This window comes from Cercospora beticola, chromosome 9, assembly GCF_033473495.1.
Source record: "Cercospora beticola chromosome 9, complete sequence".
Taxonomy (NCBI): domain Eukaryota; kingdom Fungi; phylum Ascomycota; class Dothideomycetes; order Mycosphaerellales; family Mycosphaerellaceae; genus Cercospora; species Cercospora beticola.
In genome coordinates this window covers 722,274-739,967 of record NC_088943.1, presented here as the reverse complement: position 1 = coordinate 739,967, position 17,694 = coordinate 722,274, and the positions used below count along the sequence as shown (strand labels likewise).

General features: G+C 52.0%; 8 protein-coding genes across 8 annotated transcripts; 5 read left to right on the top strand and 3 right to left on the bottom strand.

Annotated features, from left to right (window-relative positions):
- Positions 1 to 28: 28 nt before the first annotated feature.
- On the top strand, positions 29 to 868 carry RHO25_012517 (uncharacterized protein; the record flags this gene model as incomplete). The annotated part of the gene is made up of 1 exon (XM_023603820.1): positions 29 to 868. The coding sequence occupies one exon, from the start codon at positions 29 to 31 to the stop codon at positions 866 to 868; it is 840 nt and encodes a 279-aa protein (XP_023450065.1).
- Positions 869 to 1,180: 312 nt separating this feature from the next.
- Positions 1,181 to 2,390, bottom strand: RHO25_012516 (uncharacterized protein; the record flags this gene model as incomplete). The annotated part of the gene is made up of 3 exons (XM_023603819.2): positions 1,181 to 1,585; positions 1,647 to 1,986; positions 2,038 to 2,390. 3 exons carry the CDS (start codon positions 2,388 to 2,390, stop codon positions 1,181 to 1,183), a joined length of 1,098 nt encoding a protein of 365 aa, XP_023450062.2.
- A 1,337-nt stretch (positions 2,391 to 3,727) lies between these two features.
- RHO25_012515 (uncharacterized protein) lies at positions 3,728 to 5,337 on the top strand (the record flags this gene model as incomplete). Its single annotated transcript, XM_023603818.2, has 3 exons — positions 3,728 to 4,225; positions 4,277 to 5,181; positions 5,232 to 5,337. The coding sequence occupies 3 exons, from the start codon at positions 3,728 to 3,730 to the stop codon at positions 5,335 to 5,337; spliced, it is 1,509 nt and encodes a 502-aa protein (XP_023450063.1).
- A 728-nt stretch (positions 5,338 to 6,065) lies between these two features.
- On the top strand, positions 6,066 to 6,536 carry RHO25_012514 (uncharacterized protein; the record flags this gene model as incomplete). The annotated part of the gene is made up of 1 exon (XM_023603817.1): positions 6,066 to 6,536. One exon carries the CDS (start codon positions 6,066 to 6,068, stop codon positions 6,534 to 6,536), a length of 471 nt encoding a protein of 156 aa, XP_023450068.1.
- Positions 6,537 to 7,995: 1,459 nt separating this feature from the next.
- On the top strand, positions 7,996 to 9,484 carry RHO25_012513 (uncharacterized protein; the record flags this gene model as incomplete). The annotated part of the gene is made up of 4 exons (XM_023603816.1): positions 7,996 to 8,288; positions 8,346 to 8,530; positions 8,584 to 8,830; positions 8,887 to 9,484. The coding sequence occupies 4 exons, from the start codon at positions 7,996 to 7,998 to the stop codon at positions 9,482 to 9,484; spliced, it is 1,323 nt and encodes a 440-aa protein (XP_023450069.1).
- A 1,353-nt stretch (positions 9,485 to 10,837) lies between these two features.
- RHO25_012512 (uncharacterized protein) lies at positions 10,838 to 12,517 on the bottom strand (the record flags this gene model as incomplete). Its single annotated transcript, XM_023603815.2, has 1 exon — positions 10,838 to 12,517. One exon carries the CDS (start codon positions 12,515 to 12,517, stop codon positions 10,838 to 10,840), a length of 1,680 nt encoding a protein of 559 aa, XP_023450066.1.
- A 1,173-nt stretch (positions 12,518 to 13,690) lies between these two features.
- RHO25_012511 (uncharacterized protein) lies at positions 13,691 to 15,393 on the top strand (the record flags this gene model as incomplete). The annotated part of the gene is made up of 2 exons (XM_023603814.2): positions 13,691 to 13,984; positions 14,059 to 15,393. 2 exons carry the CDS (start codon positions 13,691 to 13,693, stop codon positions 15,391 to 15,393), a joined length of 1,629 nt encoding a protein of 542 aa, XP_023450067.1.
- Positions 15,394 to 16,134: 741 nt separating this feature from the next.
- RHO25_012510 (uncharacterized protein) lies at positions 16,135 to 16,828 on the bottom strand (the record flags this gene model as incomplete). Its single annotated transcript, XM_065603559.1, has 2 exons — positions 16,135 to 16,442; positions 16,558 to 16,828. 2 exons carry the CDS (start codon positions 16,826 to 16,828, stop codon positions 16,135 to 16,137), a joined length of 579 nt encoding a protein of 192 aa, XP_065459631.1.
- Positions 16,829 to 17,694: the final 866 nt, after the last annotated feature.

The window sequence follows — 17,694 nt, the reverse complement described above, 5'->3', positions numbered from 1 at the left end:
GACGCATAACAGCACAGCCCACAACAGAATGCACGAAAGCGATCTCCATACCATCGCAAAAACCCTCCATGATGCTCGTCAAACCTCAAGACCTATACAACCACCGACCAAAACCTGGCCGCAACTAACACCCGACGATGCTTTGCGCATCCAACAAATCACTCTACACGACGCCCTCTCAAACGGTGATCGCCTCGTAGGCTGGAAACTCGGCAACATCGCAAAAGTCATGCAAGATGCTTTCGGCCTCGATCAGCCCGATTATGGCTCCTTACTCGGCAGCACTTTCATCTACGAAGGAACTTCCATCGACCTGAAAAATTTCATCAAACCTTACGTTGAGCTCGAACCGGCTTTCATATTGAAGAAGTCATTGCGAGGTCCGAATGTTACTGTTGCAGATGTCATCAGTGCTGTGGAGTATTGTCTTCCTGCCATCGAGATTATTGATTCGAGGGTGAGGGATTGGGAAATTGGACTTCCGGATACGTTGGCGGATAATGGTTCTACGGGGGCGGTGATACTTGGTGGGACGCCGAGGAGGTTGGAAGGATTGGTGTTAGCTGACACGAAAGGAGTGTTGTATTTTAATGGACTGGAAGTGATTCGAGGGAATACGTCGAATGTTTTGGGAAATCCTCTAGCAGCTGTCGCGTGGCTTGTGAATCGTTTGGCGGAGTTTGATGTTACTTTGGAGGCTGGGCATGTTGTTCTGCCTGGGAGTTGCTTGCAAGCGGTTCCGATGTGGGAGGCTGGGCGTTGGAATGGGGTGTTTGAGGGATTTGGGAGTGTGGAGTTCGATGTTGTTGGTGCTTTGCCGGCTTCTGCGACTGAGTTTAGGAATGGTACTATGAAGGCGAAGTTGTAAGCCGCCTGATGTTGGTATCCTGATGTGCTCCTACCTGAGCACCCTATTCTAATTTCACTGCTGCTTCTTACATCGCCAAGTTCCTGTGACCGCACTCGCGTTCGAGCTTAGTCTCATCTGTACCTGAGTCTGAGCGATTTTTCTTCTGCCAAACACGTCAAACTCTGCCCCGGCTACCTATGTCAATCTTGGCTGTGAGAGATGAGAGCATGACTTTGGAGACATTGCAGCATTCACATCTTATCACATTCCACAAGAACACACACTCTCTGCGCTAAGTTTCAAAACCATAACCTGTTCATTCGAAAGATTTCACAAATCCTCAACAACTCCCGAATCTCGCCTCAACTCACTTCCTAAAACCCTCCTATCAACCTGCAACTCCCTCAACATATCATCAATATAATCCCTCTGCTCTTCCAACCACGTCCTCATCCTCACAACATCAAACTTCTCCGGCTCAAGCGCCCTTCTCTTCCGCAAGCTCCTTGCCTCTCGACGAACTCGCTCCTCCAAATTCTCCATACGATACTCAGCATATTGATGGTATAGCATAGGAAGATGTGAGATGTTTTTTGTCCCTCGCATCATGGTATGATCTTTCATCAGAGGACATTTCGGACGCCAGGAAGTGACCATGCTGATACGTTCGTGATTTCCTCTTGCGGCTGTGGCTTGGTGGGGGAGGTAGGCGCCTTGCATTACGACTGCTGTGCCCTGGACATCATGTTAGTTCTTCACTGCGAAGTCTGCATATTGTGAGCGATGTGCGACTTACCAGTTGAGGACCTCTCGCTTTCATCACCTCTCCAGTTCCGGTACGAATAAAAGTCTCCCCGCCGACCATGCCGGTGCAATCTGACAGCATGGCTACACAGACGAAAGCGTAGCTATCCGTGTGCCACCCGAAAGCTGATTCGCAGTATTCGCTCACTTCGCCTTCTTTCTGTTCGCCAGGGGCGACAATTTTCTCTTCCACGCCGTCAGGCTTCGGTAGTGCGATGTTGACGTGTCCGATATCGTAGTCGATAGCTGGTACAAGTTCCACTCCTGCCATCTTGGAGACCCAAGCAACAACTTCTGGACTCGTCCATGCTGCATATGTGAAAGGAGCGGCACTGGAATTCGATCAGGGAATTGGTCTGGAGAGATACACCGAGCTGACTCACGTTGGACAATGCCCCCTGATCTGTCCGCTCGTAGGACTGGTGGGACAATAGTGTTGATTCAACACCTCATCACTGAATATCTCGGCTCGTATTTGCTGGATTGCTTCAGGGGTGAAGATAGAGAAAGGCTCTGTGACAGCATGGTCTGATATGCCGACCTTGCCAAGACCGAGCTCCTGAGTAGTGTGAATTTTCTCTGGTTCCTGGAACCTGAGATGCTTCTCGGCACTGAATGGGATCCTTTGAGGCTGTCGTGCTTCGTCAATCATTTGCTGTGGAAGATTGATGTCCTTTCTGTGCTTTGTAGGCAAGATGTGGGCCTCAGCGGCATCTATCGATACTCTGTGTGGCATCTTGCTCAAGGAGAATCAAAGTAATGCAAGACACTATAGCGAGGGCTAGAAGAACAAACAGTCAATTCTGTAGCAAGAGATGAATGTCTTGCTCAATCTCTTGGATGCTGAAGCAATATATGTCTCCTTTCGCATCTGCTAAGTGAGTTCATCGTGTCGTATGGCACCACTGGGGAGGACTCACGTGGTCCGGTCCCGCAAGCCTGGACGGCTTGTTGTCATCCCTCGGGACACAAGCTACCATTCCAGTATCAAGATCCTTTCACCGTCGTTCTAGACCAGTCATTCTGCCATCACCGTGATCACTCTCCTACAACGAGGACTTACCGATGATGCCGCGGTGAGTGTCGGCTTCATCAAGGCGATGCAATGACCCAACAGTGCCTCGTCTCGGCTGCCCACTAGGGACAATGTCTACACGGAACGGGCGAACATTGATGGCTTGCCCGAGCAGAGCGTACGACTATCTTGGCGATGTGCAGATTCGGACCAAATCTTAACCTGCGTGGACTGTTTTTGGCCGAGCAGCTGGCTCCCAGTGTTTGGATATGTCAGTGCAGCCGTTCCCGACTGGAACTGCTCTGTGAAGATGCCGGGACAATGCGCTCGCGATGTGCTGTCGCCGGATCGCGATGAGCAAGAGGTCAGCTGAGCCTTTTGTTATTTTTACATAATCGTGAGAACGATCATGCCATTCAATGAGTTTGGACCTAGACCGTGCAAGGTAGTTGATGCCACGTACTGGCCAAGTTAGAAGTCCAACTCGTGAGCATCTGGTCCGGAGACATGACGGGCCAGACCCAAGGATTGACTGAGAGCCGTAGTCGGCCGATCGTTCATGCAGAGCACCCTCAGCCACGTGGCATATGTTCTCCACTCAGGTGTCGGTGTGCCAGCCTTGCACGGATAAGAATGACCAAGTGTAACAAGCAGTCATAACTTTCCTAATCTGGAACAAACTCACGCGGAAAGTTGAGAAAGTCACGTGACTTACATTGTGGAGGGCTTTTGCGCCTCCCGTCCGGTCTCGCAAGGGGATGGAGACACGAATTTGGAGGCACAATGCGTGTGTTGGCGCTCTATCCGGCAGAATGCGTTCCAACGCGGTAAGGCTGGACATATTGCCAGGTCAGATCAGCCGCTTAGTAGGTAGCATGCGTGCAATCTTCGAGGATAGTCCTTTTGCGTCGAGTCTTGCCCTGGAAAAATTGTTTTACAACAGCTAGAGATCGTGCCTTTGATCCACGCCTGAGGGATAAGACGAGTGTCACTGCCGAGAAATCTGGGATCTCGGAAATTTTACAGCATCGAAACGGACCTTTTCCAGGCTGATCAGGATGAGGTCAACGGGCGCAGCAGTCGCCGCGTGGGGTCTGGCGGATGCGTCTCTAATCGTCGAACAAAACTTCGTGAACGGAAACTGGGTGGAAGCCAGAAGTCAAGCGAGATTCGATGTCCAAGATCCAGCAACAGACAAGTCCATTGGGTCATGCCCAGAATCATCTGAACCAGACGTGAAAGAAGCCATCTCACACGCATCCAAGGCATTTTTGTCGTGGAGGCGTCGCAGTGGACGAGACCGGTCCCGTGTACTCCGCAAATGGTTCGATCTTGTCATCGAGAACCGGGATGACCTGGTGAAGATCATTTGTCGAGAGAACGGTAAAGCACAAGCCGATGCGACTGGAGAAGTGAACATGGCAGCAGGTTTTCTCGAATGGTTTTCTGAAGAAGCGGCCAGGATCCACGGCGATGTTGTGCCACACAGTAATCCGGCATATCGCGTGTCTGTGATCAAAGAACCGATTGGAGTGTGCGGAATGATCACACCATGGGTAAGTGTGCAAGGCACAACCGTGGTTGAAGCAATGGCTGATATAGTTCAGAATTTTCCTGCTGCTATGTTGACCAGAAAGCTCGGCGCTTCTCTAGCTGCCGGCTGCACAGCAGTTATCAAGCCCGACGGACAGACGCCATTCACGGCAAACGCATTCGCGGTGCTTGCACAGCGGGCTGGCCTGCCTCCCGGAACAATAAATATTGTGCACGCTCTGGAGAACACGCCGGCTGTAGGCAAAGTGTTGTGCGAAGCGCCTGGGGTGAGAAAACTCTCATTTACAGGCTCTACCCGTGTTGGCAAGATTTTACTTGCGCAGTCGGCATCGAATGTTCAGAAGCTCAGCCTGGAGCTCGGCGGTAACGCACCTTTCATCGTGTTCGATGACGCAGACCTGGAGACTGCGGTCACAGCTTTGATCGCATCGAAGTTCAAGGTCTCTGGGCAGACCTGCGTATGTCCAAACCGCGTGTATGTCCAAGCCGGAATACACGACCAGTTTGTGGAGAAATTAGTGGAAGCGGTGTCGGCGTTCAAGGTCGGCCATGCTGCTGACCCAACAACCACCCACGGCCCGTTGATCAATCGAGCTGCCGCAGCGAAATCACTTTCCCACGTTCAAGATGCCGTCAGCAAAGGTGGCAGAGTGGTGATCGGCGACAACGGAGATCGCAGTAAGACTTTGAAGCATGGACCAAACTTCTTCCATCCGACCGTTCTGGTGAATGCGAACAAGACGATGCTCGTCGCACGAGAAGAGACATTCGGTCCGGTAGCTGCAATTTTCAGGTTCGAAAATGAGGCAGAGGTGATTGCTGATGCCAACGACGTAGATGTCGGGCTAGCGTCGTATTTCATGACCACAGATCAGGAACGGGCACACCGTGTGGCAGAAGCGCTGCAGGCGGGCATGGTGGCCATAAATACTGGTATCATCGCCGATGCTGCGGCTCCGTAAGTTCTTCAATTCATCGTCCAAGTGAGCATCGCTAATAATCTGCCAGTTTTGGAGGTGTCAAGGCGTCTGGAATGGGTCGAGAAGGAAGCAAATACGGCATCGAGGAGTATCTTCAGCTGAAGACGGTAGTGACTGGGAATCTTCGACTGTAGCCGAGGTAGTCGCAGCTCTTCCCGCTGCAGCATTGCTGTCTGTGGTATGATCAATTTTAGATTTTGATTCAGGCTGGGCCAGTCTCTGCGAGGGTCTGCCGTCGGAGCCGCTGGCAGAAAGCATGTTTCGTGTCTCAGGCAGCTCTGTGTTGCAGTTTTCCTGTTGAGCCAATTGGGAGCGTACGCCTCTCCTTCCTTGCGAGGACAGAGATGTTTGAAGCAATCGCTACCAATCTCTCATACGTTCCTGGTCGGATCTGACCACACAGCCACGCTTGCGAGCAGCGAAGTCGTCCGTCTTTCTCGAAAAGGAGGGTGATTTCTGGAATTTCCGCGAGCGATGTGTGCCGGCCGACTTCTGCTCTGGCATATCTTCCCGTCCAGCACACGCAGTAGTCGTGACGAACCTGCATCAGCCTGGAGTTACATCCGGCTGGCGATGGTGCAACACTGCCAGAGTGGTTGAGGTGGCGTTGGTGGCTTTGACTTTGCTGTCGAAGAGAGCAAGTCCTCGGCCCGCTTTGTGGGCCAGACCTTGACGCCAAGACTCTGCCGAGCGGCCGACATGGGACGACTCAAGCATGGCAACCTCCCTTCGTGCCATCAATGTCTACTCCTTGGGAATCGCCTCATCTTCGCCTCGGAGCGTGCCTCTGCCATTCAGGTAATGGACTGCGCGCTCTGGGAATCGCCGCGATTGAACCGCTGTCATCTTCATCGCTGCCGCAATGGACTGCGCCCTCTGCAAGGCGCCTCGAAAGGACAGTCGGCAATTCTCCTCTGCGGAAATAGTCCTCCATCTCGAGCATCTGGCTCGCAATAGCGTCACGGCTGTGAACGAAAAGAACTTCGACATGTACGACAAGGCCTGGTCATACTTAGCCAGCACGCTAGTCATCGAATTTGCCCATCCAACGTACAGAGAGCCACGGCGAATGGCGCTCAAAGAGTATCTGGAGTTACTGCAATTGGAAACGGACCGCTGGCCGCAGTACCGTGCGACCATTCTGGACCAGTCGACCACCGTGAACGATGCCAAAGACGAGGCGATTGTTTTCGAGAATGCCGTTGTTGAAGGTGCGCCTCCAGGCGTCGCCACAAAGCTACTGATAGTGCTGGACTTCAAGCTACGACTGGCTCCGAGGCTGGGTGAAGAGCCGTGGCGATGCGTGAGCCTGCGATCTGCTATTGGAATATAGTGGTTGGCGGTATTGGATGTATCTGGACGACCTAGACCATCGACGTCAAGGTGGAAATCGCCGCCAGCGCTTGCCCAATTGACCATCGGCAGGACTGCCGAGGGCTCTCGACATATCGAGGTACTGCGATGCGCTCCATCGCATTCCAATTGCTCCTTCAGCAGCAGCATGACGACAAATGCCATGATCAAGGTTGGATTGGCGTCTCCATGAAGTAAATTCGTCTGGCCGACCGCTGGACCAGACCGGCCAGATGTTCGCACTATGCTGTGCAAATCTGAAGTTCGGCATCCGCCCTAAACGGCTTGGCTTCTCAACAGCGGTCTTCATGGCTCCATGCAGGCGTTGCGCAAAGTGAAGCCACAGGCGTTATGGGGCGCATTTGAAGTTGGACCCTTGAAGCACTTCATCAAAGAAGGCGTTTCTTTTCTGACCTTTGCCGTGATCACCCAGATCGAACGATGCTTGGGCTATGAGAGCATTGTGAGGTGCAGCAACGCGAGTGCGAAGAGGATGCCACTTTCGTCAAACTGCGGCTACAGATTATTGAGGATGAAGATCTGCGCCTTCTGCAGCCCCCAGATCTGAGGACATCAGTGGCGCCAGCGCCATCCCGTCTCGCATATGTGGTGAGGCTTGTCCTACGCAACGAGCCAGTGCAACTGCTGAAGCTCAGCCTCCCATAGAGCGAGCTTCCACATTGGGGCTATACCGAGAAAATACCAGGGTCTCGTTTCCCACAAATGCCAGTACCTCTTCTAACTACATGCAGCGTCTGCTCATTATTTCCCCACAGTTTGAACGCCTCGCGCATATGATCTGCAATGCCAAGTGCGATCGGCGCCACTTCCCCTCGCCAAGTGCACCCCGTGCGACCGCTCATGCTCTCCTCAGAGGTCATGGTCGCTGGACTTCCACCACCTACGATGCTGGCCGTACTGCGGAATGTACAACTTGGCATGACAACCCGGCGTCGATGGCGTTCTCCCCATCGCACGGCGAATCCCACGGTGGAGGCTCTGTCAACCTCTAGGCATAGGTCATATGCCTTCTTCAAGAATCACCCGAATTGTGACAGTAGCGCCTGACAGTAACCTCACGGCAATTTGAGCGTTCTCACAGGATGATCGGCAGTACCGTTACCCTACACTGTCTTGGTCTAATGGTCGCCGAGCAATAGGGTTGCAGGCAATTGTCATTTGAGATTCCTACAGGCTACAGCCACGGCAATCGCTGTGCTTTTCCGCTGTAACAAATGGTCGTCGTGACTAGCAAGGCTCTTTTTCCTAATCACTAATCAACGCCATCGGAGTAGTGCATTGTAGCGTCTACTGCCACGGCCATCATTGCCGGTGGCAAAGCAGCATCTTTGTATAAGTATACACTCCAAGACACACCCATCGAAGATCTTTCCTCGACTATCTCCACTTCACTCCAATTCTACTGTCAATCAGCAATCATGGTTCACTCTCGTAAGGCTTTGCTCGTGGCTCTGCCAATGGCAGCTGCCTACCCTTGGGCTATGGAGGCTTCTTCCAACATGGAGAAGCGACAACAGTCGACCGAGCCACCTGCACGAGAGCCACTCTTCTTGTCTGGACGACCAAATACTAGCCCCGCAGGCGCAGCAGTATTTGATGCGGAGGATCAATTCGTCGATACTCGTCCCGGATCCGGCCACGAATTTCAGTCACCAACTGCAGGCCAAATTCGAGGACAATGCCCCGGTTTAAACGCTGCTTCCAACCATGCGTAAGTTGATCTGTGGGCTTCGTTCTTTACGCTGTCTAACATCATGTGACTGTCCAGGTATCTTCCTCGCTCCGGCATCGTGAGCATCGCTGATACGATCACCGGTCTTGGTGAGGCCTTCGGCATGTCTCCAGATCTGTCCCTCTTCCTGGCAGTCTTGTCTGTAGCAATCGCCGGAGATCCTGTCGCCGGCACCTGGAGTATTGGTGGGGAATACAGGCCAACAGTCCCATTGCTTACGGGTAAGGAAATAAAAAAAAATCTTAGAAACCATCAGTTGCTAATTGTCACGCAGGCCGTGCCACCGGTATCGCCGGCACACACAACCAATACGAGTCCGATGCCTCCATTGTCCGTGGTGATGCCTACCTCAATGGCGGCAACGTCGGCGTTTTCCAGATGCGCAGCTGGGAGCGCCTCTACGGCTTGGGCGAGGAGTACACGTTGGACATGGTAGCTGGCCAGTCTGACTACGTCACACGCTGGTCCATCCAGAACAACCCATACTACTTCTCTGCACCATTCGCTGGTCTCGTGGCTCCGTGAGTTACACTCAAGCACACGCTGCTCTTCGAACGAGTACTAATAGCCTGACCAGTGCCGCTCACGACTTCGTCATCAACTTCATGAGCAACCGCTCTGCGGAGAACCCAGACGGCGTACTCAACCGTGACGTTTTGAAGCAGTTTTTCGGCGTCACCGGTGAGCCTGGCTCATTCGTTCACAACCGTGGCCAAGAGCGCATCCCAGATAACTGGTACCGCCGCACCTCTACGTCTCTGTACAACATCCCCGAGGTCGTTGCAGACGTCTTCGTAAACAACGCCATGTACCCAGGTATTGTCCGCTTCGGAGGTAACACTGGCACCACCAACTCCTTCACTGGTGTCGATATTACCGACCTGTCTGGTGGCGCTCTCAACGCCCAATCACTTCTCGAGGGCAACAACGCCGCATGCTTCTTCTTGCAGGCTTCTCAACAAGGCATTCCAGACGCTCTCGACCCAGCTCTCGGTGCTATCGGCTCTGTCGCCAACTGGGCTGCTCAGCAGCTCGGACCCATTTCCGACAAGCTCGCTTGCCCACAACTCGTCGACTTCGAGAGCGCTCTGTTCGATCAATTCCCAGGCGCCAGCTTCAAGGCTGAGGGCCAGAGTGGACCAAAGGGTGGATTCCTCGGCGGTCTCCTCGGTTAAGAGGTTGACGGAATCTTACGAGTTTTAATGAATATCATGATCCTGCCCGCGAAGAAGGTAGAGGTTGTATCATAGTGGCGCACTGCGCGCGTGGAACTAGTTATCGCAAATAGCGATTGAACAGAACGATTCAACACTTAAGCGCATTTTTACCCTGCTTTGCTTCGCTCCGCTGGCAGACATTACTTCAACTGACCAGAGAGAAGGCGAAGATCGTCACCAACAGCCATTATAATGACCTGCTTCGCATGCTGACGACAGTCAGCACCGAGGATTTGCGTACTCTCACCACAGCCTTGTCGGCGCTGTCGTGACAGTGCCCGGATCAGGAACCCCAGCACTGCTCATCAAAATAAACTTCTTCTCCCAGAAGAGCTTCACAATAATAGTACATCGCATGGAGAGACGAACATCACTCCTGTACATGGGCTATATGACGACAGTCAATATGCACATTGCGCTGCCGCCGCATTCATCGCCACTTCCTCGACTGCAGTCCTTCTCATTGTAAATGCCTAAATCACCACAAAGCCTCAAAAACTCCTCACCCTCTACCTCATCGACATCGATCCTATCTTCTTCCCCAGTTAAACCCTCCTCTCTCGAAGACGCGATATCCAGTTTCCCTTCTCCACAACTCCGCAAGCTATTGACGCATCTCATTCGCATCAGCGATGAAAATCATAAAATCGCCACCGAACGACTGCTCACTCCGCTTTCGGTTGTCGCAGGAACAAAAAGAAAACGCTGGGAAACATGTAGATATTGCGATAAAGATTTCGATGTTACTGTGACTGCAATTGGGGAGTGTAGGAGACATCCAGTTAATGACTTACCTCGTGGTTCAAGATATCGCATCATGCTAAAGTGTGCGCTGTGGCAGGAACTCAAGAGCCCGACCATCGATACGACTTCTGGACAGATTTGAACGTCGAATTCGATGAAGATCTGCTATTGAGCGAACAGCATGTGAGAGATGCAGAGTTCGAAGATGGATTCATGTGGTCTTGTTGCGAGCAGCCGCTGAACGCGGAAGGATGTGTGGTATGTGAGCATGAAGCAGGCACGAATAAGAAATCTTTGAAGCGGAAGTTGCAAGACATGGCGAGTTCACCGAGAACTAAGAAGACGAAAAGGGTTGACAGTGTGGTAGAGAATGTGTGATGATTAATCAATGAATTTGGTATGTATATGATGTCTTCTGTTCTGAGGCTTGATGCTGTTCCTGCTGTGTTTTGTTTCTCCCTGGTGCAGGTTCTATCGCTTTCTTCCTTGCAAAATTGGAATGCAATGGCAATGCCTCGCTCGCTTGAACGCTTCAGTCGATAATGACAGAGGTATTTCCGAAAAGCTCTACTTCTTGTCCAGAGCAAGAATCAACTCACTTGCCCGCTCAGCAACAGCCACAATTCCGAACATCGGATTCGTGGTGAATGCTTCAGTAATGGAGGAATCCACAACATGCAGATTCTCCATGCCCTTGACTTTCGTGTTCTGGTCGACACAGGTGCCGATCTTGCAGCTTCCACTCCAGTGGTTGACGTAACCTTTGGTGTACTTCGAGGGAAAAGCGATGTATCTCAAAATCTCGTCCTTCGATGAGGTGGCAGGGAGATTGAGAGATGTCAAGCCGCTTGCTGGAAGAGCCTGGAAAATCTTGTGGATGACAGTCGCAACGGCATCAGCATCAGCTGGATTGCTGAACAGGAAGTCTGATGCCATGCCTGGGAGACCCTTCTCGTTGAGTACGAGTCTGCTCTTGGACTTGGCACCGGATGTGGCATAGACGTTGAGGGTGATCGTGTCATTGCCGGTGTAGTCAAAGGATCCTGCAACGTTCACGGTACCTTGCACAGCGATGCTGGAGCCATCTGCCTGCTTCACCTTGTCCCAAAGGAGACCAGTCGGGCCAGCACTTGAGTACGGTCCACTCCGGGATTTAAGGTATAGGTCCTTGTCGGAGGCGATTGGCGAGTCGTAGTTGAAGTTGTATGACTGGACATTTGGCCCCGAGAGGACGATGAATGTATTTGGATTGTCGTAGAGGTTATCGCCAACAGCCGTATTGTTGATCCATGCTGTAGGCTTCATGTCAAGCAATTTGTTCTGGGTAAGGTTTGTCAATGAAGCTGGATCGCCAATACCAGACATCATAAGCAGTTGGGGACTGAAGAATGATCCGCCACTCAAGATGACACGCCCATTTTGGGAGAGACGGTAGGTGGTGGTCTTTCCGTTCTCGGTCGCCTCGACGGCGGTTGCCTTTCCACCGTTTCGCTGCACTCGTTTGACCTGGACACCAGATTTCAGGGAGAAGTTTGGCCGTGCAAGCGCAGATGTCAGGTATGTCTTCGCGGGTCCGCTTCGCTGACCACGCTCATAAGCGTAATTTGTTCGTCCGAAGACACCGTCCTTCTCATTTGGCTTGCCGTTGACTGCGACGTTCTTGAGTCCAGCGCCATTGACCAGCCAATTCTGACTTGCATCGTAACCAGACTGCATGTATCGTTTACCATCAGCAGAAGGTGTGTTGGTGTAAGGCTGCTTGGCCTTGACCTTCTCGATCGCGCTCTTCATGTCTTTCGACTTCCATTGCTCAGGGTAGTAAGTGTCGAAGTCTGATGCCGGCGGGTGGATGAACAGTTCTGCGTTGATAGCGCTCGAGCCGCCAATGGTACACCCTCCAAATCCACCATTCTGCTTGTCGCCGCACAGTAACTTCGAGTCGCCGCTGAAGATGGAGCTGTATAGACCTGGCACGTCCACGCGGGAGAGTTCTGTGTTCGACAACCATTCTGGTCGCTCTCTTCCACCGGTGCTATAGTAGGAACCTCCGCCCTGCTCGAGGAGAAGTGTCCGCTTGCCGGCCTCGCTCATGCGATCCGCTGTAACGATTCCTCCTGGACCAGCGCCAACGATGATGACATCCCATTCGGCATTTTGTCGAGACTCGAGGCTCTCCTCAATCGGTCTTGCGGAAGCAATGTTGAGTAGTGCGGCCAGAGCAATGAGAGCTCTTGAGGTGAGAGGCATTGTGATGAGGAGCAAGGGTATGGCTGACAAAAGTGACCCCAACAACCGGGCAACAGCAGCTCTTGTACTCCATCGTCAGATGCTTTAGATCTCGCTAGTGAACCAGCCAGGGTCTTCAGGTGAAGCAATGTCGAAGCATACGATGGCCACCGGACGGACTGGCCTAGCGCAGATTCCCGCCACGCTAAAAGTGGAGCTGAGCACCTATTAATACCTACTTTATGCTTACTTGCACATACTTTTCGTGTTCATCAGCTCCACCTACATCATCGTCAGTACTCCGGCGCAACTATCAGAATATTTTGGTCCTTTTCCAAGCGGGCCTGATTGACGTCGCATTGGAGAAGTTTTCGAATTGCACTCCACACTGACATAGAGTTTGCGATGAGGCAATTAGGGTGTTACTCGTACCGCAAGGTTGGCTGAACACGGGCTTGACTCGGTCCAGAACAGCAGCCGTACCAGGACTTGGACTCCTGGAGCGTCAGAGATTGCACGAATCCTGTATTTTACTGATCGTATTGCTAGGCCTGTCCTTGCATCGCATTCAGCCTTCAATTGTAAGCTGACTGCCGCAGCCCTAGGGTTCTGGGAGCTGGGCCGCGCTATGCAGCCTTTGTACATCCATCTGCGTGCCAGTCCGGTGGGAGGCCTTAGCTATGCGGCATATGACAGCTGCTTCGGACTGCACTGCTAGCATCTCGTGTTGGTAAGCTATTGGTGACTCCGGGTTCCAAGCTTCTGACCGTCTTGAGAGTTTTGGGCATTGAGAGTCTGACGTTTCCAGACTCGCTACTCGTGTCTCAATGTGAGTCGGGCACTCCTTTGGATATGGAAAGAATGTTCATGGCAGGTGAAGTAACGATGCGACGAAGCAACACCAAGGCAATGTTTCTCGTTGCCAAGAAAGTAGGCCTCGGCAGGAGCGGACCGCACTCCGTCGACTACACTTCGCGCCATCGTCTTCCTCGATAACGCAACGAACATGATAAGACGAGAGGACTCAATCTGCGCAAGGTGAACGAGCAGAGCTCATCTGTGAGATAGGCGTGATATCGGGATCCTGATGGGTCGCGGCCAACGAAGAAACCAATCCTAGCTCCGTGAAGCCACCACGCTGCATCTTCACGACCTCCATTCAGAGGAGCGCACATTGTGCAACGAAGCATTGAGATGGCGTCAGAACGCTCTCCACTCCTACAGCAAAATGGAACTCCGATCGAAGAAAACGACCAAGATGATGATCTTGTCAAAAGCCATCCAAACAGGATATCGAATTCAAGCCAGATCATGCCTGCTGCGATAGCAAGACTATGGGGCCCTCCCAGCACCGAACGCTCCCTTTTGATCAAGCTCGACTTTACACTCCTCTTATACTTCTCCATAATCTGGTTCCTCTTCGGCATCAACAGATCCAGCTACAGCACAGCCTACATCAGCGGCATGAAAGAAGACCTGAATTTCCAGGTAAGCGGAACACGAACCGGGTTATTGAACCACTAAGAATCAAACCTTCTGATAGTCTTCTTACTCTAACATAGGGCAAAGACTACAACTATATGACGACAATTTACCTCATCACCTACGCCATCTTTCAAATTCCTTCCACATCCCTCCTCACAATTCTCAAGCCGCGCTACGTTTTTGTTGCCGCGAACACGATCTGGAGTGTACTCACCCTCGTCACCTTCCGCGTGGAAAAGGTCTGGCAAGTTTTCGTCCTCAATGCCTTTGAAGGCGCTTTCTCGGCCATCGCGTATGTTGGAGCGCATTTCATTTACGGATCCTGGTACAAGCAATCAGAACTTGGTGCGCGAGCGGCGGTATTCTGTGGCTTTGGCAATCTGGGGCAAATGGCGGGAGGTTGGATTCAGGCCGGGTTGATCAAGTCACTGGAAGGGAGAGAAGGAGAGGGTCTGCCGGCTTGGAGGTTGATTTTCGTGGTGGTTGCTGCCATGACGATTCCTTTTGCAGTCTTTGGGTGGTTTGCGATACCGGATTTGCCGGAGCACAAGGCGGCGAGGTATTTAACGGAGGAGGAGAAGGACCTTGCTGCCAAGAGGCTAGGCGAGGTGGGAAGGACGGAGTGGGATTGGAGTGTGCTGAGGAGAGTGCTGCTGAGCTGGCAGTTCTACCTTCTGCCACTGGTCTTCATGCTCTACTCTCTGGTGGTACAGGCGATTGGCAACAATGTCATACCGTTGTGGATGAAGAGCCGCGGCTACTCCTTGGTGCAGCAAAACAACTATCCGACCATCGTGCACGCAACCGGGATCGTCGCGACCTTCGCATATTGCTACATCAGCGACAAACTTCGGTCTCGATGGCAGTGCTCGCTGGCCATCGGCTTCACATTTATCATCTGTAGTGCGATCTTGGTCTCTAACCCATCATCGGACGGCGTGTATTTCTTCGCCTTCTACCTCCTTGGAACCACCTACGCCCCTCAAGCTCTTTGGTATTCATGGATGGCCGATTTGACCGGCCACGATCTCCAACTCCGAGCAATCACAACAGGTTTCATGAACAGCTTCGATTTCGCCTTCGTCACCTGGTGGCCTCTGATCTTCTTCCCGGTGACTGATGCACCAAATTATAAAAAGGGCTACATCGCGAGTCTAGTGACTGGGTGTCTTACAATTCCAGTAATAATCACGATCGCGAAACTGGAGAAACGTGGTCGCGCGGAAGGGACGATCGGACGAGGATTCGCTGAAGAAGACTCAGGTTACCAATCTCCGGACCACGAACCATGGGAACAAACGCCGTGGACGACAGCGTCAGGCTCACCTGTACCAAACGGTACGCGTGGCACAGCAGAGCATATCGGGCAAAAGGGTACAATCGCTACAGTCACGCCCAGCACAGCAATCTGAGGGAAGTCGGAGGTCGGAATAACATTTCTGGATATTCTCCCCTGCTGGCAGTTCTTTTTCGCACCTCTTGTCGCTACTCGGCGTTCAAATACCCAAAATCACTCCCCATGAACACTACCAATACAGCCGAATACCTGACACATCACAAACCCTCATTAGCTTCAGCAACAGCTCATGACCCACATGAAACCAGAAAGGCACTACACTCAACAAGAAATGGGTGCGAAGAAGCACAAACCATGGACGCGAGTACAGGAAAAAGAGAACTTACGCTACGCTCGCCGCCAAAACCTCCCAATTCTTCGCCGTTGTCATTGCAGCCATCACACCCGCAAACAAGACCAGCGCGACGACCACCACTACCAATTTCGCCACTCGAGCTCGAAGAAAGTAAAGCAATAGAACCGGCACAATGATGTACAGACTTCCAATCACGGTGATGAGGAGGCGGATGAGAGAGCGGGTTCGGGACGGGTGGACGAATTTCATCTGCACACCCTCGAGGTCGATCTGAAGTTTTTTGAACCGGGCTTCTTCGTCCTATTTTGGATGGTTCACGAACTGTTAGTATGAATGCTGGCTCGTGGTTTCTTGCTTGACCCTTATAGAGCTCGAAAGCTTTGCTTGGGCTTGAATCGACAAAGTGTGCGAGTTGAACGGCAGGAATCGGACAGCAAGGAAAAGACAAACAGAAGAAATAATGAATGCTGTTGTATCTGAAACATCGTGCTATGCAAGAGGTCACGAGCAAAAACTTCCACGGAGCGCTTCTGGCATGGATATCAGGATAGATATTAGATTTGAACTCACTGGGTCGCGTGTACCTGGAGCCCAATCCCCCAATACAAGCTTCTCTGTTATCCACGGGGGACATTGGTCGTTTTCCATAACTTTCAGCGAGAGGAGTTCTGGATCATGATCCTCGAGAAGAGGCATCTCTGATTCGACAAGGGGTTGTTGACCTTCGAAGAAAGCTCTCAAAGTCTCCAAATGGCGCTTCTTAGGACGTTCAAGTTTTCGAATCGCAGCGTAAGCAAGGAGGCAGTCGTCTAGACACACAAAGATTAAGAAGTGGTTACACAATACGATCTCCGGATTCTCGAGTCGTGTTGATGGTTCACGGACATTCCGCGAGTCCAGTCGGAGTTGATACTTGGTGCTTACCGTATTCTTTGAGCTTTGTCTTAATGAGAAGCATCAAGCGTCTTCGATCAGCATCTCCATCAGATCTGCGACTGCCGTGCTCAATATCAGGTTGCAAATCACGACCGTGCAATGTTTCTTCGAGGTCTCGTAGTTCGTCTTGTAGATATAGCAGATTTCGAGTGTGCAATTCGCCAAAACGATGGAAGACATGGAGACCATCGACTCCGCTTATGTAACGGGACAGTGCTGCGTAGCCTTGATAGACCTGATTCGTAGGTGGCACTGACATCGTGTAAGGTTAATGGTAATACGATGAGACACCTGTACGCTCGTTCAATCGAGATAGTCCGGTGAAATTAGTCGTGAGCCCGAGAGGCCGCAATCCAACGGGGGGCTGTGCTCCTAGAATCCGTGGCATATGCTGTGTTACCCATCGCTTAGTTGACATGCATCGTGGCGTTATGATGCGCTGGCTCAGCTGAAAGAGAGCTCCTTCGCAGTGATTTAAAGATCCACAACCACCTAGAGCTCCAGCTCAAAGGCCTTCATCCTCACAACCCCGTATCAATTGTTTCAGTACGAAATGGGTCCACGACGCACAGGGCCCCACGCACAGGCGATCGGCGACCATTCAGCTGTCGCCACAAGCAAAAGGAAACTGCCTCCTCGGACTGGGAACAGCTCGGCTCTGGTGGTGGGAACCAGAGTGGGAGCTGCGAGCGGCGGTATGGGCACCATCAAAAGCTCCAAGTACGACGCCGGATGTCAAAAATGGTATTACGAAGTGGAAATGGATGGAACCAGTGGTGGAGCCTCAGTACGAGGGTATTGGGCAGCAGAGCTAACGCTTGTCTAATAACACTCGGTCAGGTCTTCAACTGCTGCTCGCAAAGATCCGCGAAGCTGACCTTTTCCCAATAGAAATCATGCATGTCCTCAGAAATTTAGTCCGCCGCCCATTGACCTCAAGGGAAAATCAAGCGGGTCTGATAAGATCTGAAGTGTTTGAAATTGCTTGCCCAAACCACCAAAAGCCGTAGCCAAAGGGGTTCGATGCAAGCCATTATTCTGCGCTTGATAAAGTGACCTCACTGCCGTAGAAGGTCTCGAGAAAGAGGGCAGTGGGCGTGTAATCTGTTCTGCAGCGCGGTTGTA